At 36.8% G+C, this 27,354-nt stretch overlaps 2 protein-coding genes across 3 annotated transcripts; one reads left to right on the top strand and one right to left on the bottom strand.

Annotated features, from left to right (window-relative positions):
• On the bottom strand, window positions 1-4,848 carry MEE21 (PIN domain-like family protein). 2 transcript variants are annotated; one of them, XM_089996204.1, is made up of 6 exons: window positions 4,586-4,848; window positions 4,425-4,505; window positions 4,215-4,335; window positions 2,806-3,096; window positions 2,353-2,418; window positions 1-291 (listed from the first exon to the last, which is right to left on the bottom strand). In XM_089996204.1, exons 1-5 carry the CDS (start codon window positions 4,774-4,776, stop codon window positions 2,359-2,361), a joined length of 744 nt encoding a protein of 247 aa, XP_089852330.1. In that variant the 5' UTR covers window positions 4,777-4,848; the 3' UTR covers window positions 1-291; window positions 2,353-2,358. The 2 variants fall into 2 exon arrangements, with proteins under 2 accessions (XP_089852330.1, XP_089852331.1); XM_089996205.1 differs by lacking the exon at window positions 4,425-4,505.
• Window positions 4,849-24,999: 20,151 nt separating this feature from the next.
• LOC149846140 (uncharacterized) lies at window positions 25,000-27,015 on the top strand. Its single transcript, XM_089997859.1, has 4 exons — window positions 25,000-25,058; window positions 25,219-25,284; window positions 25,423-25,529; window positions 26,830-27,015. The coding sequence occupies exons 2-4, from the start codon at window positions 25,282-25,284 to the stop codon at window positions 26,915-26,917; spliced, it is 198 nt and encodes a 65-aa protein (XP_089853985.1). The 5' UTR covers window positions 25,000-25,058; window positions 25,219-25,281; the 3' UTR covers window positions 26,918-27,015.
• The last annotated feature ends 339 nt before the right edge of the window (window positions 27,016-27,354 follow it).

Genomic DNA, 27,354 nt, shown 5'->3' with positions numbered 1-27,354 from the left:
TACATCCAAAGCAAGCTTACCGGTAAAAAAGGAAACCCACAAGTTGTAATAAGATTGAAATGGCAGGTGATTGATTTTCAGCAAGGCTTATGGCTTGCTACAAGCAAATCTACTTAATAAACTCCCTTTATATGTAATCTGAAAAAGGTTGTAACAAAAATCAAACAATGAAATTCTTATTCCCTGCTGGCTAATACTGTTGATTATGTAAACAGTATGATGTCAGGACTGAGGACTCCTTAATGTGATGGATTTATGTAATCACTTTACCAGTTAAGCAATCCAGAGCAACTGTAAATACATGAAAACATCATATCATCAATAGAAAGTCACAGATACTAAAATTATATAAAATATATCATGATAGCTTGATAATGGACACCATATTTTCCTAATTCTCGTTCATTCTAGGGAGCAGGTTCCTTTCTTTGATCTAGGTTATGTTTGGTTAGGAGCTGTAGAGATAGAGCCATCATTAGCTTAAGAGCAAATTCTGTATTTGAGAGAGAGAGTTTTGAATACGCCAATAAAGTCTGATGATAATCTAACCACTCCAACATAAATCTCAAACAAATTAGCCAGCTAAAAATTCTCAATGTCGCAGCTATTTTCCTTGGGCAATACAATCAGTCCAAAACAAAGATCAGAATCCTTTTTCCCCTTTTTGAGAAATAAATAACATTGCTATTCATGAAAGGTCTTATGATAATCTAACCACTCCAAGATAAATTTCAAACAAATTAGCCAGCTAAAAATCCTCAACGTCCCAGCTATTTTCTTTGAGCAATACAAGCGGTGCAAAACAAAGATCAAAATCCTTTTTTCAACTTTTAAAGAAATAAATAACATTACTACTTGTGAAAGGTCTTATGATCATCTAACCGCTCCAAGATAAATTCAAACAAATTAGGCAGCTAAAAATTCCCAAAGTCGCAGATATTTTCCTTGAGCAATACAACCGGTCCAAAACAAAGATCAAAATTCTTAAATTCACCTTTTGAAGAAATAAATGTTACTACTGCTTGTGAAAAGATTCCTAGACAAATCCTACACATCTCAATAGATTCTATGATGCTTCGATCAAAAGGAAGAGTTTCACAATACTCTAGTCAAAACTTTTTGCTCCCCAATCATTTAAATAGGCATCAATTTTTCTTCCATGAAATAGTGAAGACGCCAATCTCTTCCAGAAACTTTTTCATCAACTTAATAATCCCTTACATTTTAGGAATTAAAAAAAGCTTAATATTTTCTTAAAGGTAAGTTACAACTTATGTGTATGCGTATTTATATATACTGTAATGTGTTTCTTATATGCTTTGTGGATCAAGCTACAGATGTCATCTACATAGCTTGTTTAGTAAGAAACATGCTTTGAATCATGCATTGCAATGCCAAATAAAGCCTTTCAAGAGTTCAACAGCTACAACAAATTTTTGTGATAAAAAAATTATGGATTTTATGCTTAATGACAATACAAAGTGTGTTGGCTGCTAAGCAACAATGTTGTAGGCATCTATGGGGTTAAATTGAACCACAGTTACCAGAATAAGGTGCAAAAGGCAATACATGAAGCATGTGTTTAAGAAATGCTTGGATGCATGAAATGTGGTGCTTAGGAAGCGTAAGAAGGTAAGAAACAACAATAAAAATGAGTAGAATCAAAACAATGTGTGCTTTACTTAAGATGAATTAAGTAATTTTATAAAAATATTCGTTATGTACATAGATTTTATAATAAAGAAATAAATTTGGGAAAAGAAAGTACAAAGCTTTTAACATGAGAAAGACATTTGTAATATCAATCAAGTTAGTTCTTTTTCATCTTGGGAGAAACACATTTTCCATTTCTCGGAAGCGAGATTCAGATGCACGCAGTTTCACACTTTCGAAGTCAGCAGCTAGGAAAACAAGCATTCAAGGTTTTAAGTAGCTTCTCATAATTATGGATCGAATAGAATTCATATATGACTTCCCACCAGATAGTACGGTACAGACACATTTTAAACATTTCTATAACATTCAATTAATTGAAATTACCAAAGCACCCTTCAGAAGGCGGCAGTTTGAAAATTTTGTCATTACCTTTAGAGTTGAAAAAAGACATTGTAATTTTACAAACAAAATTACTATCTAAAAAGACAGCCCACCCTAGAAAGCAACAACTTAAATTTGAAAAAAAAATCACCTTGAGTGTTTTAGTAATTTCATTTAGTTTACCTTCGCTAAGCAATTAAAATAAATTTAGGTTCAATATGCTCAAAGACGAAATAAGTAATAGCAACCGCAAAAGGTCAGCAAAGATATCTAGAAAGACATTTGAAAAGGCCTATTAAATATAGATACACTCACCCATTTTCAAGCAGCGATGGGACCTTTTGGATTCTTTTTCTTTTTGCATGATAATGGATTTGGACCCTACAACAACGAAATATAAACATAAATTCATAGAGGATAACTTGATGGAGCACCATCAAAGACGAAATAAGATATTATTAGTTTAGCTGATATTTGTTGGTAAAAAATATAAAATAACCAATTCAACATGACAGGATAAAATTATCCTACTATCACTACAAAACAACCCGAAAGGCATGCCAAGAAACAATAGTATGTAATGCTTTATTTTAGGGCATGAACAGGTCCATGAGTTTAAGTTCCTCATTAACATGACAAAAAGTCCAAGATTAATATGCCACATACACACATTCAGGATCGATTGGAGAAGTCATTGTTGTGATGAAATATGTATCGCTGATCAAAAGCAGTTCTAGAGAACAAGTGAAGGGGATCCATGTTACTAACCTTTGCTCTTTTTCGTTTGAACTTAGTCTTATCTTTCGTATTAAACGACCAGTTTTTATGCATGTTATGCACGACTCTTCCTTCTACGCCATGTCCTGAACTTTCAGCACCATCTGCTGCACCTTCGTTGGCAAGTCTCTTCTTTTCCGTTTTCTTTATCATCTCAAATTCCAATTCCTTCATGTGTAGACGCTTCTCTTCAGCTGTTTTCACAAACTGGAGATGACACGCCGATGGTTGATCAAGGAACAAAGCATTTTTCAATGCATATATTACTGGGACGCCTGGTATCTGCAAGATGAAAAGCATGCATATTTAACAAGCAAATCACCATGGTTAAATGGTTTATTATAACATTACAAATGCAACTGGCATAAGAAAACCAGATATGTAAACTTGCCAGAATGCTCATAGTTCAATTGATGCAACAAATATGTCAACGCAGAAGAAGTACAAGATCCAAACAGCAGTAGGCAATATTCATTTCAATACTCCTCACAAAGGAGCAGAAAGCTGAAAAACAGCAAAATTTGTAATCAGGTTGAGAAACATGAAACCAAATGCCAGGTTTTGTAATATATGGAAAGCTGAAAGCTATAGAAAGCTTAATAGAGAAACCACTTCAGAGCATCATCCTCTCCTACCAACTACTTGATTTGATGATTAAGCATTTTAGAGAACATGAATCATATAATAGCATATAAGATGCAGATATGGTTATGCTCTTTCTGGGAGATTTATACACATTTCATAGAAGTTGGAGAACAGATATGTTACATTGCATCTCACCAGCCAATATTATTCTGCTCCTTCTGTGCAATTTATTCACTTTTCACACACGTCTTTATAATCAAAAGCCTTAAAGATACACAAGATTGTAAAATCAACAAAAGATAATGAATATCAAAAGAGAAGCTAGTGTTTCTCATCTGTTGATATTCTTTCTCTTGCGCTTATGAGGGATAACCTAACCAATGGGGTTGAATCATGAGAATTATTGTGATACCAAACTACCAAAATTCTCAAGAAAGGTCACTGTTCTGCGATGTCTCAGGTGTTGAGATTCAAATTGTTAAGTCATTCCCTATTTCATTGCTTACGGGCTACATTCACACACTCACTAATAAAAAGATCGATGTGCAAAGGCAATGGAACAATCTCAGGCATGTATTATCAAGTGGCCCGTTTCCAAATGCACACTCCCCACTTATTGCTAAAGATACTACTTTACAAAGGCCGACATAACAATATGCATCTACAGAACTCATTTATTCAACCAGATACTAAAGAACCGCCATGGATATCTACAGATAGAGAACGCTAAGTTGAGAGTACCCAACTGCAGAAGCCTAAAAAATGGAAGGGGAATGCGATAAAGAGTAAGAGAGAGGGCAAACACAAAATCAAACCTCTTGAAATTTCTTGCGGAGGTCGGCGTCTTGGCTAGCAACGAAGAAGTGGTCGGGGTTGTTGCCTTTGACGATCGCCTCGATGCAGTCGGAAGCAGAATTTCGCTTCTCGTGCTTGCATCTGCAACCAGCATCAAACTTCTTAAACACAACAACAAGAGAGAGAGAAAGAGAAAGACGAAGAAGATGACAGTGACGATGATGAGAGACTTGGTGATGGTGAGGCTGAGGGCAGTTTTCAGCGATTCGGAGAAGGGTTCCCCAAGCCGCTTAAGCTCTGAAAGCATGCACCTGAAGAGAAAGAAGAGGGGTTAAGATGGAAAGAAAGAAGAGGAGCAGCAGGAGGAGGAGGAGAAGCAACAAATAGCAACCTGGTGACGAAGACTAAGGTTCGAGCGGAGAGGAGGGAGGAGAGGATGTCGGTGGGAGGGCCGAGCTTGTGGAGGAGGAGGTGGTGGACGAAGGTGCCATCGCAGAGCACCTTGAAGGGCTCCCTGAAGCCATAGCACGTCGAGTAGAACCGCACCACCTTCCGGTTCCGCTTGTGCTTCTTCAATCGCATCTCGCCTCCTCTTTTTCTATCTTCTTCCCCTCTTTTATATCGTCCTCTGCAACAAGCAGGAGCCTCCCTTCCCTGCCAAGTGAAGAGCCGAAGAAAAAAAGGCAATGTGTATGATTAAATATAGGCAGTAAAGCATGATATTAAGCATGGCATAACAAATAAGTAACATGAATTTAACTTATTGCATATCACAATTCTAACTCACAAAAACATAACAGAAATTAATATCTAATCAGATAAGTAAACACTGGTTTAAATACTTAATCACATGTTCACTTTTCTAATCACAAGTAAACAACTTCAAGTATAAAGCTCTCAATGTTTTGTCCGATCACAATTATAAGTCTCTAACTAGCATGTGTGAACAATAGTAGGCTCAAATCAAACTCACAGGTATACAAAATTTATTTCATGTTAATCCAAATAATCATATGCTAAAAGTAACTATTAACATGTTAAAGTGAAAACCTGACAATCTCTTATTCAACTGATGTACTCAAGATGTTTTTATTTAATGTTTTTCTAGAATTATCCCGCAGGTACACGCGAACCAAGGCAACCGTAACAAAAGAGAACATTCAGGAGTTTATTTTGCATTTGTGGGTTTTTTAACCCAAATGTTCTAACTGAAACTGCAATTCTAAGAGAGCGGTCAGTAACCGAGAGAACCTCCCAAAAGCCCAAACAAACCGGATACATCCTTAACTTCTGCAGAAGAACGTAGAGCTACCGCTTAGGACAAATTGGGTAGTCTGGGTCCCCTAACTCCGAGAACTGGAGACTAACGAGTCATTGTCACTCGAAGCAAGAAATACATGTCCCCGGAGTTGTGTATCACCTACCCTCTCCAAGGTAAGCTCAAATATAAGTGGGTTGCTCTTCTTATTAATTTATATTTTCCGATATATCCGGGTCTTCCCTTAACGGAACCTAGTCGCTCAAAAACACTGGAGTTCCACAAAATTTGATTCCTATTACCAGAATAGTAGCCCCCCAATCATTCATACCTTCAAAAGGTATATTAACCAAACTTTATCCATTTAATTGTGCAAACCCACCCATAGTGCTCTGGTACCTTTAAATCGTCAAGCATGAATGCTCCGGTACCTTTAAACCAGTCAAGCAGAAATCATATTTCAATGTACTTGTGTATTCACGTTAAAACTTGAAGATCAATGCAGAATCGACCCGCAGGTTCGGTCAGGAGTTCATTATTTAGAAAGTTTCTGTTAGGTTCCCATTTCAAGTATGTCACAAAGGATCGAGTATACAACTTCATATCAGTATTCATTTCATCAAGCACCATCATGTTATTATCCAAACCTAATCCTACTACTTCATGTAGACAATGTACACGCATCACCAAAGTGTGAAATAAAAGTATAATATGAATTGAATGAAAGAACAAGTAATTTAGAAGTGTGCAGGAATCATAATCATCAATATTAAAATTTCCGAAATTACCCCTTTTTAAGCACCTGTAATCAATAAATATCATGTATTAGTTCTGACATGGTAGATCAAAAATTAAAAATCCATACTATCATGTTAATGAGGATCGACACCCACAACATTCATTGCGTGTAACAGACTGCTAGCATTATTCATACACTTCAGACTCTATCTGCGTTATGTAGTTAGCAAGGCAATCATTATAGTCTTGATGTTCTTCTGAGTTTAGTGAGAGCTCTGGTTTAAAGTTTGAAAAGTAGTTCACCCAAGTACAGGTGAACAGACTGTGTACGTGTACGTATAACAGTGTAAATGGGCATCATATAATTTCTCAAAATTCGAAGTTACTGCAATGTTCATATGGGCTGAACACTGATGTCCTACTCATAACCGAGTAATGTACACAGGCTTTTCCAGTAACAGCAAATCAATGAGCACTAGGAACCCCCACTTAATTGATATAGGAATAAAACACAGTACAAGCTACAACAATTGAACCTTACAGTGAAAATACAATTTATGCAATAAAAGAAAACCATGAAACTTATCCTATATTACAATTTATTGTGTTATATAAGTATACTTCTAAAACCATCTACCATAAGAAAAAAGTTTACTAGGTTCAGTTATATAATCAAATCTATATGCATATTAACATCCACAGAGTCGATTATATCCAAGAGAAACTCAGGGAAAGAGCTACCACAGTAGGTCTTAACAAAACCTTCCACACTACATTAATTCAGACCCCTTTTAGTGTCAGGAGCATGGATATGCAGTTTAATATCCTAAGCTGAAATCACAAATTGCCACATGGTAACCAACAAGGCTGATTTCACCAATAAATACATATATCAGACACTGTCATGGCGGTTCAAATAAGATCCAGACTTTCATTATATAGCAGTCGACAACTACAGAATACGTTTGCAACACATTAAAAACAGAATTTCTTACAATTTCAATGCACTTACAATATAAGCAGTGGTTAACCTATGCTATGTACATAAGAGGCAATACACTGGGTTATTTGTTTCATCCTTGTTTTAAAAGATTTACCATTGGTAACAGCTGACACCTTAATTGAATTAGTAAAACCAACAAAGGAACAAACTTTCATAGTGGTATGAATAAAAGACCATTTAATGCTTGAGTAGATGCAGCTGCAACCCTGTTACGTTTTACAACAGTATTATGGTGTAAACTTCAAATTGCAACCAGAAACTAATCTCTAGTAGGTAGATTTCAGGGAAATCATTGAACTCTTGGTTTCCTTCCGGGTTTAATAAGTTTGCCCTTGGCCGTATCTAATTTCTCAATTGATTCGATAGCAAGAATACCAAATCCTTACAGGTTGGAGTGGACAGTAAATTTTCAATTAACTGCAATCCAGGATATTACTTTAGTAAAGTTCATAAAGTAGTTCAATCGATCATACGTGAACTGGTTCCACAGGGTATATGAATACATTCTACGTTGGTAGTCAAAGAAATAAATCAGAAGTTACCTAAACTACATATTCTCCCTAAATCTCACTTGACCTAGCTGGTAGAAAATTTCTCAACCGTATGACATTTGAGATGTGAAGAAGGCCTATCAGGGCCAGTGACTTGTAAATCCTTCCCCATCGCATTGTCTCGTGGAAATCCTAACCATGGTAAACAACTTGTCCATTCACCTGGTCAGAAAACTTGTCTAACCAGGTTTTCCACGAGACCCGACCATGTTTTCACATGACTCGGCCATGACTCAGTTGGGTGAACTTATTCTCACAAAATATGTAGAAAAAAACAAAAGCAAGAACCACAAAGGGCCTACAATAACACAAACACAAAGTGCACATGCACAAGTCCACCATGGGATAATACAAGGTGCCAACATAAGCAATACAAACAGCTACTAAGTGCAATATCATACATTAAAGAACAAAAGTAAGAATAAAATAAATAACGTTCTATTCATAATATACTCCCAAAGTGAGTTAGAATGCTTTAGAAGAGCATTGGAGAACAAGAGGGGGGTTCACCCCTATTTATACACAAGACGTAGTCTCAAATAGAGTTGATGGACGGTTCCAACATCTATAAATATAGTTGTTGGACTGTTCCAACAGTTCTATTGACTAATCAAATCTATGTTGACTAGTCCAAAAAGAACCTGATAGCTCTATTTGGTCTTTGGTCAAATAGTCCTTATAAAAACAAAAAAGGATAAAAAGAACAAAATAAAGTAAAAGAACTAAAGCACCCCTAATGAGCACAACCTATTACAATGTTGTGAAATGATGAAAATACCCCTAGAGGGTATTACCTATTACATCATTATAAATTAAATAAATATATATATATATATACATGTACAACTTAACACTCTCCCTCAAATTTATGGTATGATATACCGAAAGTTTGGAAATACAAAAAAGAACCAATTGAGAGGATCAAAGTTTTCAAGTGTCTTAATTGAGAGTCTCCATCTTTATGATGTATCAGAGAATTTTGCAAATAAAAAGTTTTTAATGTCTTCATTGGTGATCATCCCTAAACGGCTTTATCAGTTATCTTCATCTTCATGATATGATGTATCAAAGATATTTCTTTCTCAATCCATCGCATCTTTAAGAACTTGTAGAGAAAACAAAATTCAGATTTCAACTACACAAAAAAAAGATATCCTAACCAAATAGTTATATAGTTTAAATAAAAAACTAGTATATATTTTGAACAAGAATAACATTCACGTATAACAAATCATCAATTTATACTAAAACAACATGCATATAAAATATAACACTTCAAAAAAGAACCCTCAAGAAAAGAGGAGTTAATTAAATTTATGCATACAATAATGTGGACAAGATAATCATTAGAAACATATATATATATATATAATACACATAATAATGAACAAGAGCAATCCCATAAATCACAACCCATTAAAATTCACTCAAACATCCTAGAATGAGTTTAATAAGTACATAGGACCAAATAACAATTTTAAAACATTATATATATATATATGTTATCAATGAAATGCATGATATTTTATCGATAAACATTATTCCATACAAGGAAAAAACAAGTAATAAAAGTGTAAAAATTGCATATAAAGATTTTAAAAAATCCCACGTAACAAAGGGAATGATACATACAAATCAATACCAATTTGCGAAAGATATAAAGAGATTTAAAAATCCCACGAATATCAAGAAATGATATTTTGCAAATCTCAACAATAATTCGATCACTACAAGCAATCACCTCACTAGATCTCCAAACCTCAAAAATCAAGAGCATAGAGATCATGCCACTAAAGGGCCAAAGACATTGTAACACCCTGAATTTTAACCCAAATTTTGAGGACAATTTTTTTTTAAAATAGCGAAAATATTCAAGTTAACCAGGTTAAACATTTCAGGCACGTCACAGGAATCATTAAAGCAACTAACACTCATTTTATTTTTAATAAAAGTTAAAACATAAGTTCAGAGTTCTGAATATCTGAATGACATAATTGACAATAACCAAATTAAGTTTAAACATCCCGGGGACACAATAAATCATGTATCCTGATCCGCACACCATCCCGCAACCGCTCTTGATCTTTTACTCTTCTCTTGAAAAATAGTAAAATAATTTATGTGAGACTACAACCAGTCTGCGTAGGAGAATACTATGATTTTGCAGATATACTATGTAACAAGTATGCAAGGTAATTGAATAGTTATCAACAATAATGCATGAGACTAAGCATGTCATATTTACACAAATAATAGGAAACTAATCAATCGTATATCATAGTTCTATTTCACGAACTAGCATAAAATGAATCATCACATGTTCAATTAAATAATCGCATGTTTAAATCACTAATCACATGCTCAAGTACTAATAATATGCTCAAGTAACTAGTAGTATGTTCAAGTAACCAATCACATATGCAAATACAAAATTTCACGATCTTTTGTCTGAGTGATACACACAAAATATTTAATTTAAGTTTTTCTTGACGTATCTCGCAGGCCAAGGCAACCGTAACAAAAGAGAACATTCGGGGGTTTGTTACACTTGATGTTTTATTAACCCAAACATCTAACTGAAACTGAAATCCTAAGAGACCGATTGAATAACCGAGAGAACCTCCCAAAAGCCCAAACAAAAGGATGCATCCCTAACTTCTGTAGAAGAACGTGGAACTACCGCCTAAAAAAAAATTGGTAGTCTGGGTCCCCTAACTCCGAGAACTGGGGACCAACAAGCCATTGTCGCTCGAAGCAAGAAGCACATGTCCCCAGAGTTGTGTACCACCTACCCTCTCCAAGGTAAGCTCGAATTTGAGTGGATCGCTAATTTTATTACCCGACTTGTCAGAGTTTCCCCTGATCTGAACCCAGTCGCTCAAAGACACTGGAGTTCCCCAAAAATTTTTGAATCCTACCACTGTAGTAGTAGATTCCCGATCATGCATACCTTAACTAGATATGCTACCCATTTTATCAATTTACTTTAGCAAACTCACTCAAAGAGCTCTGGTACCTTTAAACCATCGAGCATGAATGCCCCGATACCTTTAAACCAGTCAGGCGGAAATAGTTATATATACATTTACTTGGATATTATTTTTTTTAAGCTCAGGGCCCCCATACGGGACTCCCGAATCCCTTGCTTGGCATCTCAGGTGCCAACAACATCCGACCCGTAGGCTCGGACATGAGTTCTTTATTTGAAAATTTCAAGTAACCCTTCCAAGTAAATCACAAAAGAGTAATTATAAAGTTTCATACTAATAATCATTTCATCGGGCACCATTAGTATTTACCCAATCCCGAGCCGAACACTTTATATGAGTAGTATTCATACAACACCAAAATGTGCAACAAGAGTGTGACATGAACTTAGTGGGTGAGTGTGTACTGCAGCAGAGTGCAGAATCACGAACCTGTTATGTCAATAGCAAGAATTCAATTATTACCCATTTCATACTCACGTAAATACCGAGACCATTTGTACCCTTGTTTTACCGCTTATGGCTATACCCCTAAACCGATTCTAAGTGCATGCCCCAATTTTTTTTGGATGATACTATACAAAACTTTCAAGACATTTCTTCTCTTGTTCATTTATTTTTAGTCCATATTCTTAACTGAAAATCGATAACTAAGGAATAATTATCTTATATTAGTTAACATGGTAGTTCAAATAAAAATCCAGATTTTCCTGTTATAGAAATCAACCACCACAAAATTATTTTTCAATACCTTTATGACAAAATTCCTTACATTATCGATAAACTTCAAAATATAAACAAAAATTAAGCTATGTTAGGTGGTTCAATTAAATTTCAGATGATATACAGCTTAATAGGCATGTGAACATCAGAAATATGCAACTTAACCTGCATTTGAGCATCAGAAAATCTGCAGTTTAATATGCATTTGAACATCAGCTTAATATGCAAAATCTATGTCACAGGGATTCAGCCAACTAGGTGTCGCTAGGGGTGGCAATCGGGTCGGGTTGGCGGGTTGGCGGGTAGGGTTGGCGTGTCAGCATACCTCAACCCGAACCCGACCCGTTTATTAAACAGGTCGGCTGTGGCAAATACGAACCCGACCCGTTTAATAAACGGGTAACCCGCCAACCCGGTTTAATAAACCGGGAAATCTCTGGCGGGTTCCCGAGAGATCTGCGCGAATCCGGCATCTCCGGATGATCTCTCCCCATCTAAATCCGCCCCCCTCGCGCAGAACACCGGCAGGCGGAGATGCTGACGGGTGCGGCGCCACGGCCGGTACGGATCGTCTCTCCTCTCCACCGGGAGGCGACTCCAAGAACGAAACAACAAAAGAAGAAATCGACAAAAAATAAATTTAAATTTGACGGAAAAAGGAAGCGAGGAGCACAGCCTACCGTACGATCTGGATAGAAAAGATTTCCGCGAGAAAGAATTCGTAAAATAGTTGAGGGATGAAAGGAACGCTCACTTCTGAAAGGTTCACGGGATCTTCTCCGGCGACATCCAGCGGGCGCGGTCAGCCAGATGAGCCCGGAGAGGGCTTCTTGATTAGCAGTTTCCGGCAGCCGGATTCCTCTTTCCCGGGCCACGTCTCGAAGAAGGATTTGAGCGAGAGGACCTGCTGAATTGCCTGAGACTTGTTCCAGGACGGCCGTCGCATTCCTTCACAAGAGATAGAAGAAGAGGAAAGAAGGAAAAAGAGTGAGAAAAAGATCACCGAAAAACTCTCTCGATCGCCGGAGAAACAAACATGGCGATCTATTCTTCCTACTTATGACCGAAAGCCTAAGAAAGCAATAGAGAAAAAGAAGGAGAAGTGCAAAATCGGACCCTTCTCCTTAAGATATCTCCGGCAATCTTCGCGCGTGAGCTGCGAGATGTCATCCTCTGTCAGCTCCCTCAAGGGCTTGTCCAGCGGCGACCTGAATATTCCTACCGACGCCTTCATCCTCCACCACTTATCCAGGTTATCATGGCCAGTGAAGACTAGGGGTTAGCGGGTTGACGGGTCGGGCAGACGGGTTGGCGGGTTGACCCACCCGCCTAACCCGTTTATTAAACGGGTCAGCCGGGTTGGCGGGTTGGCATACCCCCAACCCGAACCCGACCTGTTTAATAAACGAGTTACGCGGGTCGACCCGTTTATTAAACGGGTTGGCTTAAGCCCAACCCGAAGTCGTGTCAGAAATTGCCACCCCTAGGTGTCGCACCCACGTCGATGCGATGCGATGCGGGTGCGGCACCTAGTGCGGTCAACCCGGCCCTAGGTGCGGTCAACGCATCCAAGGTCATTTTGTCCAGTTTTAGACTAAAAAATCCTAATGATAAGGGTTGCGAAGAGGCCGAACCTCTCTGTCAGACCCCGACGCCACCGCTGACTGCTTTGCCAGACCTCTCCAGGTATGCCCCCGACTCCCTCTGCTCTCCTCTTCGACTCCCTCTGCTCTCCTCCTCTCCTCTTTGTCTTCCCTCTCTCTCTCTTAGAATGTCGGGGAGGGGGTCAGCATCATCGTGGCTACGAGCGGTGCTAATTTGCCACGAGGTGCTTGGGTGCTCAGCTTCTCAACATGTCCATCGTGCACATGGTTGTGTGCACGACTTGTGCTTGCTTCCTGGGTCTCTGTGTTTGCTTTCCCTTTGCAGCAGCGGAATCGTGTCGCTACTCGATGCTAACAACTCAACTTCAAGGTTCCTTGTGCAACTTGGTAGAGGGCTTGGACATGCGGTTTGGCAGGCCACACTGCAGCATGTTGTTTGTTGGTTCCCTTGCCGCTATGTGGGCTTTCGAATGTTCGGTATGTGTCGGCTCAGGTGGGGAGTCGAAACGGCTCTCCTTCCTTCATTATATATATTAAACCACTCAGTGTGCCCCTAATATAAAATACTAGTTCCAACAGATACCCTATTTCCTGCGTTGTGTTAGATTTGGTTTCCAACGACGTCCCAAATTAGTTGCAAGAAGAAGAAACAAAACCTGTCTGCTAAGGCATGTCTTTATGAAAAGAAAACTCTAGGACAGATTCATCAGAATATGCAGATTGTGATTCCATACAACAACAACAACAACAACTACGCCTTCATCCCAAAACAATTGGGGTCAGCGATATGAACCAAAAAAGAAATTCATTTTGGGTCTTCTACATGAATCCTTTTCCTCCAATCATTTCTATCCAACGCCATGTCCTCGGTGAGGTTCAAAGCATTCATATCCTTTCCTATCATCTCCATCCAAGTCTTCCTAGGCCTACCCCTACCTCTTTTAACTAATATATTTTCCCATTTCTCCAACCTTCTAACTGGAGCATCATTAGGCCTTCGCCGAATATGTCCAAACCACCGTAAACGATTCTCTCGCATCTTATTCTCAATGGGTGCAACACCTACCTTCTTACGTATCTCTTCGTTCCGAATCTTATCTTTTATTGTATTTCCACACATCCATCTAAGCATCCGCATCTCAGCTACACTCATTTTTTGAATATGATGTCTCTTGGCAGCCCAACATTCCGTACCATATAGTAAAGCGGGTCTAATAGTCGTCCTATAAAACTTTCCCTTCAACCGCAATGGCATTCTACGATCGCACAGCACTCCAGTAGCACTTTTCCATTTCATCCACCCAACCTTTATCCTATGATTTACATCTCCATCAATTTCTCCATACTTTTGAATGATGGATCCCAAATATTTGAAATAATCATTCACCGGTATATCTTGCTCACCAAGCTTCACTACACTCCCATCACTACTTCGTTGCTTACTAAACCGACATTCCATATATTCAGTCTTACTCTTACTCAACTTAAAACCTCTAGCTTCCAATGTCTGTCTCCATAATTCTAACTTAGCATTAACCCCAGCTCTAGACTCATCAATCAAAACAATATCATCAGCAAACAACATACACCACGGTACATTTTCTTGAATTGATCTCGTAAGCTCATCCATCACTATCGCAAATAGGAAAGGGCTTAAAGCAGATCCTTGATGTAACCCAACCGTTATCGGAAAATTGGTTGTCACCCCTCCACAAGTGCGGACATTGGTTACTACTCTTTCATACATATCTTTAATTATACTAATGTACTTGAGAGAAACACCTTTCTTCATCATTGTCCACCAGAGAACGTCCCTAGGTACTCTATCGTATGCCTTCTCTAAATCAATAAAAACCATATGCAAATCTTTGTTCCTCTCTATATCTTTCAATAAGTTGTCTAAGAAGATGTATAGCTCCCATAGTTGATCTTCCAGGCATAAAACCAAATTGATTCTCCGATATCATGACAACCTTCCTCAACCTAGACTCAATCACCCTCTCCCAAAGTTTCATAGTATGACTCATGAGTTTTATACCACGATAGTTTGTGCAATCTTGTATATCACCCTTATTCTTATATAAAGGCACCAAAGTACTCTTCCTCCACTCATTAGGCATCTTATTTGTTCGCCAAATCAAGTTAAAAAGATTTGTCAACCATTCTAAACCTTTCTCTCCCAAGCATTTCCAAGCCTCGATAGGTATACCATCTGGGCCAACTGCCCTTCTTGATTTCATTTTCTTCAAAGCCTCTGCAATTTCAATAAAAAGAAAACAGAATCTATCCTTTATCATATTCCAAGTGTTGTAGACCGTTTCAATTATGGATTAAATAGGAAAAGAAATACACTCTCAGGCAGGTATGGATTTGAGATATAGAACCACTGATACATGGATGACAAATACAAACATTTTCAGAGTTAAGGTAAAATGCAAAACTTAAGTTTTGCTCGTAGACTTCACCGAAGTGTATTCTGCTCAAACACTCAGTCCATGATTTTTGTCTTAGTATCTACTTACAGAAGAATTTTCCAATGTGAACCCCAACAATACAAATTTCTATTTTGTGACTCACACACGAAATAAAAAGTGTAAATAACATGCAGAGAACAAGTGTCAGTTTTTGCAAATGAAACTAATGTACACAGAGACTAATATAAATTTTTGTTTTTCATTGGACGTATTATATAATCAATCTATTGAAAACCCTGTAGACATATTTTTTTTTCTTTATTTGGGTTCATAGTAGCCGACACCCCTTAATTTTGGTTTGGGGGTTCACGGCAACGCAAACCCCCAATGTGGTTCGTTCCTAACACCACTGTCCGAAAATCAGAAACCCCCATCTCGGGTATTTGAGGTTAACAGTAGTATAAACCCTATTAGCATAAATCTGAAAACTCATGAATCAGAACGTCTAACAGTAGTACACAAGCTTGAAGGAAGGTTGTATGAGGTGACAAATACTGGCTAAAACGAGTATGAAGTTGGATCTACTCTCAAATGGATTAAATTCATTTGTACATAAACCAAGCCTAACATTTCTCACTTCCATTATGGAGGTCTAATGAGTACGATCAAAGTGTTTCCAAGCTTTCGCATCAACAGGATGTGTGATCTTGTCTTCATCATGTCGAACTTTATTTGCATGCCATCTCATGTGTTTAATTATCCTCGAAGACATATACAATTGTTACAATCTAGGGATGAGAAGAAAGTAGCGAAGCGACTTGTATAACACTTCTTTTGACCTCGTGCTACCATTGCCTCTTGTCTTTGACTTGAACTGAGGAAGCCCACATAACGGGCATGATCTGCTATTTTCCTGATCTTTGAAATACAACATGTAGTGATTTGGACAAGCATCTATCTTTTGATACCCCATACCTTAAGTGTTTACCATAACCTTCGCATGATAGAATTTTTGTGACAATTTCTCATCTTTGGGCAACATACTCTTCACAATAGAGCAAAGACGGTCAAAACATGATTGACTCAAATTAAACTCGGACTTCAGATTCAGTAGTTGAAGAACTGCAGATAAGATAGTGTGACTCTCGCAACCATTCCAACGTGGCTCTTCAGCATCTCTAAGTAAATAATAAAATCTACTAGTTGCACGTTTGCTTTTTCTTTCTCTACTCCAGTTGGTATATTACTAGAACCCATGGCAGAACCCAGTTCTGGTCCTGCGACATCAAATATCAAATCCACATATGGATTGTCGTGCACCACATCCACCCGTGTGTCAAAATTGTTCCTAAATTCTTTACCAGGAAACGTCTAATTCTGCTAATCTCTCACAAAACCCTTCCTGTATAGGTGATGTCTGACGCCATGAGGTTCTATAAATCGATTGTTCTTACACATCGTACAGGAGCACCTAATTCGACCAGTGGGATCCATTGTATTGACACTTGTCATTGCAAATTCAATAAAACTGTCAACACCATCCATATATCTAAGTGATACCTCATTGTCAACTATCCTACGGTACATTCATTTACGATTTGCAGTCATTTTGTCTTATGATGTTACAAATATTATCTTAACCAATTAAAAGAGAATCATCAGAATGCTATGATAAAGAAAATATCAAATTTATCATGCATTCATGGTAGATGTAATGATTTGATATATATATCACACACATATATATATATATAATGTCATTCAATCACAAGAACTATGATGCATGCATTGATAACTTAATATTTTCATGTGCAAAACCATTCATTTGAAGCATGTTTGAAGCATTGATAACTTATCATTTATTTTCATGTGCAAACTCATTCATAACATGATATATTCATTTGAAACATGTTCTCATGATACAATTTCACATGAAAGTCATAATCAAATTGAAAGTAACTTCATACAAGCATGGATACAATCACATCAAACATTATAATACATTCATATCAAAACAATGTCAAACATGTAAGTGCAACAAACACACTCCAATATCCCGCTAACTACTACCATAACTAGCATAGAATCTGAACTTTAAAAATAAGAATACTTCTATTTTCATACATTAAAATCATGCTCAGCATGATCTCCAAACTTCATCAAAGCAGTCCTAGATATCCACAACTAAGTGAGTGTGTGAACAGAAAAGTGTTGCATCAAAGAAATTAAATAACTTATTTTTGAAATCATAATTGAACTTAAAATTTAAACTTGAACTTGAAATTAGAATTGATATTGAATTTGAACTTCGAATTTGGAATTTGAAACTGAACTTGGAATTCAAGATAAGATTTTGAAATAAATTTCAAACATTTGATTTAGAATTGACTTGAGAATTAAAATAAATTTCAGAATTGAATTTGAAAATGAGAATTCAAAATTTTGAAATTTTTGAAGAGAATTTTGAATTTAGCATTTGAATTTGAAATGAAACCCTGAATTAAAATACGAATTTTAAAAATATGAAATTCAGGAATAAGAATTAAAGCTTAGAATTTTGAAATAAGATTTAAAAACTGAATGGAATTTTGAAATAAAACAATAAATTTGCATTTGTAAATGAGATTTGAAAATGATTTTGAATTTTAGAAATGAAAACTGTGTTTTTGAAAATTTATTTCAAAATCACTTGAAATTTTGAAAATGACTAAAAATAATTTAAAAAGATGGCAAATAATGATGCAAGATGATGAATGTATTGAAAGAATTTGTTTAAAATTAGAATTTTAAAAGCAAATTCCATTCTTTAATAGAATTGAAATGAAATTAAAATTCTAATCTACTCATGACTATGGTCACAAATATATTTTGATTTAATCTTCATCTAAATTCTAAGAAAGAATAAAATTAATTTTTGTGCTTTTATAGAATTTAAGGCAAGATCAAATTTCAATATACTCATGACTATGACCACAAATATATCTTGATTTAATCTTGGCTTTGAATTCTGATAAAAGGAGAACAAATATTTTAGAAAATATGATGTTTTTCATAAAGGACCTAAAGTGTAGGTCAAATTTTATTCCATAAAAGATAAAAATCCTAAGTATTGTCTATATTTTGACTATGGCCATAAATGTGAATTATTTACTTAGAATTAATCACCTTTTATTAGAATGGTGCACGTGCCATTAGTGTTATCCTATAGTGCTTTTTGAAAAATAAAGTAAAATGAAATGCTACAAGCAATTATAAGAATTTAAAATACAACTATATGCTCATACATTCTATTCTAAACAGAAAAATAGAAATTCTCATTAATATGAAATTATTACAATTGAAACTGAATATTAAAATTCATAATCTAAAGAAAGAAATCAACTTCTCCCATGCTTACCTGCAAACACAAGATAACACAAGGCAAAAGAAATGCAAAATATAGAAAAGAAATTGAAAGTATCATGTTAAAGCTAATATGCATATAGTTATGTCTAAGCTATAATGGAAATGCATATGCTAGTGAAGATGCAATGCCTAATGCATGAATAAAGAAATGCATATACATTTGCCTAAATGCAATGCTTAGGCTAATGGAGAAATGCATATGCATTTGCCCAAGTGCAATGCTTATGTATAATGGGAAAATGCATATGCAAATGCTTATGTCGAATGAAGAAACATGTATACATCTACCTATGTATGATGCTTATGTTAATGAATAATGCATATGCATCTACCTAAGTATGATGCTTATGCTAATGAATAATGCATATGCATATGCCTAAGTGCTATGCTTATGCTAATGAAGAATGCATATGATGCAAAAATGAAAAATGCTTAGGTTGCTGGACCTAATGGCAATTCAACATGAGAGATGGAATGCAATGAATGATATGCAAATGCAAAGATGCAGGTGATGCAAGAAATGAGGTAAATGCAGTGAATGGCAATATGCAGGTAATGTGCAATATGCAGGTGACTGATATACAAATGGCATGTTGTGAAATCTAAGTGAAATGAAATAAGAAAATGAAGTACCATGAGAATGAAGTAAGAAAGTGAAATGCTGTGAAAATACCAATTGGTATAATATAAAAATATAAAGTGATGTGCTGTGGAAGTGCACAACAATATATTGTGAGAGTCTTAAGTGATATGTAGTGCATTTGCACAAAAATACACTATAAAAACTTAAATGATATGTTGTGCCTTTGCACAACAATATACTGTGAGAACTCAAATGATATGTTGTGTACTTGCACAACAATTTACTGCGAAAATTCAAGTAAGGTGTTGTGAAAATGCACAACACTTCATTGTAAAAACTTGAGTGATATGTTCTGCATTTTCACAGCAATGCACTGCAAAAATTCAAGTAAGGTGCTATGAAAATACACAACACTTCACTGTGAAAACTTGAGTGATATGTTGTGTATTTTCACAGCAATACACTACGAAAATTCAAGGTGTTGTGAAAATGCACAACACTTCACTGTGAAAACTTGAGTGATATGTTGTGCATTTTCACAGCAATACACTGTGAAAATTCAAGTAAGGTGCTATGAAAATGCACAACACTTCACTGTGAAAACTCGAGTGATATGTTGTGCATTGGCACAACGATGCACTGTGAATTGTAGACGAATAAGGCAGGTAATGTGCAGGTGATGAATCAGATATAACGTGGATACACAATAAAGCATAGTGGATTGAGCACAGTTAAACTTATCAAGTGCTGATGAGGATACAATAGATTAAGACCGAGATCCGGTTCCAATTCAGTGAAATCCCAATTACCAGTTCCCAATCATCTAGCATTAAAGGAAGCTTGACCAAATTTTCACCGATTGCATTAACTTTCCTTCCAACTACTGTTTTTCAAACAGAGCCTAATATCCTTTGGAAAGGAACACTTGTGAGCTGTTATAAATGTGCTAATATTGTTGGCATTATTTAACAAAAGGTGCTCCTGTTAATCAGGGAACAATAGAGCCAACAATAGTTGCAGTCAATAATCATCTGAGAGTCACGACATACTTTTTGTTCTGGCATTCTTGTTCCATCAACATTGTCCACATATAAGCCTGCATTACGTAAGTTGGGATAGGGGGATGGGCTTCTGGTTGTGTGATTTAAAGCTTCGAATGAGGCATACAGCAAACAAGCATCATTCACAAAGGCATCTCTATCAAATATCCACTGGGCAGATACACAACAGGTTTCATCATTTTAACTAGAGATCATAATTAAGTTACTCTTCTGACTGTTATAAATCACATGGAAGAAGACTTCAACTCGAAGTCTGAACCAAGTCGATCAATGACACTTAGTCAGGTTGCCATCATATAATGCAAAGGGTGCCTTTTCTCTTAACCGAATACACAAGAAAAATCTCAATTGTAAAGAAGTAGGACCTTCTGCTGGAAAACAGGGTTGGCGATACTCAGTGTGATTATAATATAACGAGGCACCAACAACACACCTAATGCCTTTATACCAGCCACCAATTCCTACAATAATCAAGTGCTGCAGAGCACAGATTATGCAAATGATACAAAGTACCTGAATGCAACATGTTACTCAAATTGAGCCACATACGTATGCATATCTCACAACATTGGGAAACCACTGAGAGCCCATAATTGAACCTATACAGTAGATTTTCTCAATTTGATTCACGGCGTACATCAATGGATAGGATCAAATACAAAGCAACGAACGAAAAAATAGGAGGTACCAAGTTCCTCAAATCACACGAACACCGCGCCGAAGAAAGGGCTAAACACTCTCTACAGTAAACATCAGCCATAAGTGAAGATGAACAAGCACAAGAGAAACAAGATAAGCGCAAACCCTCCCAGACAATTCTCACACGGATTCAGATCGATTACTCTTTCACCAACCAACCTCACAAACCCAACCTTATCAGAATAACTCGAATGCAATCCTCAAGATCCCTACCCTATTCCCCACAATAAACAACCAACTGAGATTGGCACTATTGCAGAGAAGAGAAGGGGAATAAGGAGAAGCAGAAGAGCAAGAAACTACACAGAGAAGGTGAAATAAGATGGATCCGAAACTCGCAGAATATCAACAGCAAGCTAACGATAAAATGGAGGAGAAGGGATCGAACTTACAGAGAGAGAGAGAGAGAGAGGACACCACTGTGGCCGTCGAGCTGTGATGCGGAAAGAGATGAAGCGGTGGGCTAGGGCTCCAAAGAGGCCGACTAACTAGGGTAGCAAAACGTGTCGGATATGGATCGGATATGGTTTAACCCGATATTGAATCCGATTTTGAAATATGGATTCGGATTCGGATTCGGATTCGGATTCGGATCTAGATCCGAGACTAACTCGGACCTCACCATACAATTCCACATCCGATTGGAGAATGAGGCCCTACCACATCATAAAATGTCCAAACATTCAAGCCCGTGTTTAATAGGAAACTAAATGGATATGAAAAACAATGGGTAAAGCATAAGCAGGAGGCGAGTATTAAGATGTAATATGAAGCGTGGATTCGTTTTGGAAGTTACTGTGCAAGCGTATAATAAGAACGAATGAAAAGCCGTAAGGAAGCGAGTTCGTTTTCCCAAGAGTTGCACTTCCTGCTTAGGAAGCGCGCTTCCAGTAACTATGATCAAACGTATTGATTTATTGTTATTGTTACTAAGCTTGGTGAGCAAGATATACCGGTGAATGATTATTTCAAATATTTGGGATCCATCATTCAAAAGTATGGAGAAATTGATGGAGATGTAAATCATAGGATAAAGGTTGGGTGGATGAAATGGAAAAGTGCTACTGGAGTGTTGTGCGATCGTAGAATGCCATTGCGGTTGAAGGGAAAGTTTTATAGGACGACTATTAGACCCGCTTTACTATATGGTACGGAATGTTGGGCTGCCAAGAGACATCATATTCAAAAAATGAGTGTAGCTGAGATGCGGATGCTTAGATGGATGTGTGGAAATACAATAAAAGATAAGATTCGGAACGAAGAGATACGTAAGAAGGTAGGTGTTGCACCCATTGAAAATAAGATGCGAGAGAATCGTTTACGGTGGTTTGGACATATTCGGCGAAGGCCTAATGATGCTCCAGTTAGAAGGTTGGAGAAATGGGAAAATATATTAGTTAAAAGAGGTCGGGGTAGGCCTAGGAAGACTTGGATGGAGATGATAGGAAAGGATATGAATGCTTTGAACCTCACCGAGGACATGGCGTTGGATAGAAATGATTGGAGGAAAAGGATTCATGTGGAAGACCCAAAATGAATTTCTTTTTTGGTTCATATCGCTGACCCCAATTGTTTTGGGATGAAGGCGTAGTTGTTGTTGTTGTTGTTGTTGTTATTGTTTTAGTCGACGGGTAAACTCTGGTCGAGGACCAGGTCGTTTAATCCCCGAATGTTGAAGAAAACAAGAAAAAAACAAGAAGGGTAGAGTTAAACTAGAACCCAACCACATCTCTATCCAATTCTGACCAATAACCATTAATATGGCTCAGATCGGGTTCGGGCTATGTGTGAACTTCAGCCTGTTTGCATACCTGCAACTAACAGTCAACAACTTATATCATTCTGAGCACGAATCTAGATGTGTTGGATCAGGTCTATGCAGGACCTCGAAGATGGCTAGCTCCAATTTGGATTCAGATCTTGGGATTGGACTGGAGCCGATTGAATCAGGTCTATGTAACTATGCTCTCTCTCTATCTCATTTTTAATTATTCTTTGAACATGATTTTGATTTTAAGGATTTTATTTATTTTTTTAATTAGTAAGGTGTGATGTTTGTTAGGGTTTAGGTTTTTTATTTAGTTTAATTTCTAAATAGTTATTTAATTAGGGTTTTCTGTATTTTTGTAATTAGCATGAGGCATGTAATGGATGCTCCATTTTGGTTAGAATATTAAGTTTTTTTTTCAATTACCATAAATCTATGAAATTTTTAGGAATTAGGGTATTTGATTTGGATTTTTTCAAATGACATGAATGTTTAATTAGGGCTCTAGGGTCATTTTTGTCCTTTTGTTTTTTTCTTTTCAATTATCATAGATAATAGCATGAACATTTTGATTTTAAGGGTTTTATTTGTTTTTTTAATTAGTATAATGTATGATGTTTATTAGGGTTTAGGTTTTTTATTCAGTTTATTTTTTAAATAACATAAATGTTTAATTAGTTTAATTTACCAATGAGGGCTCTGCTTGTTTGGCAATAGCAGTTAGTGCACGTCACCTTATGCTGGAACTTTGCAAGTTCAAATCCCAATGGTATATCAAATCCTTAAATCTTTGATTTTTGTTAGGATTTAAATTTTTTATTTTGGTTTTTTTAAATGACATTAATATTTAATTAGACATTTTGTATTTTTTTTCAATCATTATTAAACATGATTTCATAAATGCATGCTTGAATTTGGTTAAAATTGTAAGGGTTTTATTGTTCTTTTTCAATTAACATATCTATCAATCATATTTGTTAGGATTTATGGTTTTGATTTGGTTTTTTACTTTGCATTTGTGCCCACCCTAGTTTAGATTTCTCGTTTGTCCCCTAGATGTAAACCAATGTCCTGAACCAATTAGATCTAATCCAACCCAATCTTGATACACCCATGGGTTTGGGGCTGGTCTGAAATCAACAGCTGCTTCATAAATGGATTTATTCTTGGGTTAAAAAAAAAGAATCTGAACCTGTTTATATCTGACTGATTTTTGTACCCGACCCAACCAGTTAGTTGCAATTTGCACCTGAATCGATCTAAACGTAAACTGGTTTGCTCCCGAACTTGTACTGTACATGGTCCAAACCTAAACTAACCCAAATGTGAGCCCACCCATCACCTGAACAAACCCATATACCTGAACCTGGGTTGTACCCAAACCCGTTTCAAGTAATGTTCCTTCCATCTCCAAATTTTAGCAATAGTGATTTTTAAGGTTTTCAATTTATGGGCGTTTATATTGCACATTTATAAGCGGGGTCCTGTGCCAAGCTGAAGACCCAGGTTCGAATCCCTCTGCTACATGGGGCTTAAGAGATATCTGGTAGGGGTATGCCTAACCCCAGCTTGCCTGTCAAAAAAATAATAATAATAAATTATTACTACATATATATAATCCTGTTAAAGGGTAATATCCGATCCGATTAAAAATGAATCCGTCTAGAACCCGACCTCTTTATGCCTGACCAGATTTATATTTGGACCCACTTAGCCATGTTGGTCTCCAACTTTCAGTCACACCCAGACACAGAGCTGAACCCAGATCAAATGGGATTAGTCTCGGGTCCAATTCTTAGATCCAATTAAAAAGCCAATCTGGTGAAAGCCATTAACCCATCTGGGTCAACAATGTTAGTCACACCAAGACCTGAATCCAAACCAAAATCAAATCCAGTCGAGTTTGAGTCCAAATTTTAGACCCGTTTCAAACGCCCGAACCGACCCCAGATTTTGGAGCCGGCGGGGCTCCCTTCTCCCGCAAGGTTGAAAGTCAACCCTCCCTACGAACAGAGGCGGTATTCCTGTCACGACCCAAGATCTGATATCAGCACCGACTGAGCAACCTTGGTACGGACATCCACACCCCTCTCTCTCTCTCTCACGATTGTTGTTGATCATCACCTGTGAATCTGTGATGGTTGTACCAGTTACCTTATCGATTTCTGTTTATAACCCGTCGCACTTTCCCCTACTGCATCCGCTGATACTACTGAATCTGTTGGAACAGCATGTTCGGTGAATTTGTCGACTCCCATTTTGGATTTGGAGACGTTTAAGGGATTTGGTGGTGATGGTAAGAGGAATTTTGTTGTTGGGAAATCTGTTTTGATTGTATTTGTTACTTTTTTGTGGGATCCCCAATATTTGTTCCGAGACACTGATGATCATGATGGCATGCTAATGTCTGTATAGTGGTGGTGTTGAATTGCAGTCGGCACTCTTCAATTTTCACTCTTTCCTCACGGTGGTGTTGCTTGTCATCTGCACGTGCACTTATGTTAAGATGCACTTCCCCACCATCCTTGCACAGAGAACTGGGTATCTCTCTCTCTTTCTCTGTGTGTGTGCCTGCCCCCGTGCGCTCTTTTCTTGTTATACTGTTGTTGTTTTGTCGTTAGAAGTCATGAAAACAAGAAAGGAGGAATTACCAAAAGAATAGGCCAATTTGGGGATTGTTTACTTCAAATCATCATTAGGTGTATTGCAGTCCCAAGTGTTTTGTTTTTACTGCAATGAAGTTTCCAATTTCTAGCAGTTTACACATTTGTGGCCGTGAAGAACAATTGCCAAATTAACAATAACATAGCGTCACTTCTAAAGATTTGAGCTTGAAAAATATCATCATTCACCGTTTCATCCATCATGTCCGAATCCCTCATTAATGTTAGAATCTAAGTTTCATTTCACTGTTTGCACTTACAATTTCATTATACCATGGTAGGCTATTACTGCGCATTGTAGCAAACCAAGAGATTGTATGTAGCATCAAGATTGTCTCTTAGGGTTTTGTGAGTATGCCAATTATAACCATTTTTTGATCTTCAATTTTAGGACCTCTCGTCTAGCATCCTCTAGAATGTTCTCACATCCGTGGACTCAATTGCCTGTTCAATAAACACTTATTATAGTCTCTTGAAGGCATTTGAGATCTGTTTAGTGTTATATGGTTTCTTTTACAGTTCCCAAATATAGGGATTTACTCTTTAGTCAATTTGAAAATCATCTCGAGTGTTGCATACCTACACTACCATAGTTCAATGTCTAATATTTCTTTCTTTCATTTGCTTGTTGCATTTTGACTGCTGCATTAAAATTTCATTTTCTTCATCTAGGTTTTGGCCGTTGTGACTGATTGCTTCCCTGTCATGATAGATAAAAGTATCAGTTTACAAAGGGATTCATGGATTAACCCTGATAGGGCTGTCCTTGCCAAATTTGTGCATTGCATTTTCTTGGTATTTTACAATGACATCACCATGATCTATTCTCTGGTCTTTGATTTTCTATACAGTGAAGACATGACTTTAAGTTTGAACATGTCTGCTTTCATCAGTTATCTGTTTTTCCATTCACATGAAAGTGACAAATTTTAGACAAAACTGAACAAATCTAATCTCTGAACTGCCTGTCTTCAGTTGTGTTTGCTTCAAAATCTTGAACAAGCAGCTGGGTGTAATCTACATGTACTCACAAACCCATATGCCATGCTTCTAGTTTACCTAAATGCCCGCACGAGGTCATATTGGGCAATACAGAAGCTGTGTTGTTTCCTTTTAGGTTGGATTTCTCTTACTGCTTGTATTTTGTCTCCTAACTTGAGCTTTGCTTCTTTTGATAGGTTCCGAGGATTTTTTTGGAAGGCTGCTAGGATAGGTACATTCTTCACACCTCCACCTGTAAATTTGATTACAATTGGCAAGTTATAGTGATTTTATCACTTCTAGTGAAAATTAGATCTTTGTGACTTTTTGTGACCTCATAAATCTGAATGGTTAATACATATATTATCCCAATTTCACAGGTACCATTATTGTTAATCTTCTTGCAATAAATTAGAATCTTATGGTTTTCCCAGAAAATCTTGGGAAAATATTGGTCTATGTAAGATTTATAGAAGCCAAGAAAAATATAAAAACATAAAGGACATCTAAAATAAGCTGCCAAAAACATCACCATAAAATTCTGATACCCTGAAAATATCATATTTTTATCAATATTTTTTATGTTTTAAAAAGATATCATGCTAAAATTGCAACATATGAATCACAATATTTTCAAGAAAAATTTACAATGATCTACCTAACTATTGACCTAATTACAGAAACCCACCTAACCTATGAGATTTTACAAATGGAAACCCAAG

Source organism: Nuphar pumila, chromosome 2, assembly GCF_984573655.1.
Source record: "Nuphar pumila chromosome 2, dmNupPumi1.hap1.1, whole genome shotgun sequence".
NCBI classification, from domain to species: domain Eukaryota; kingdom Viridiplantae; phylum Streptophyta; class Magnoliopsida; order Nymphaeales; family Nymphaeaceae; genus Nuphar; species Nuphar pumila.
This window is presented reverse-complemented; position numbering and strand designations above follow the sequence as displayed.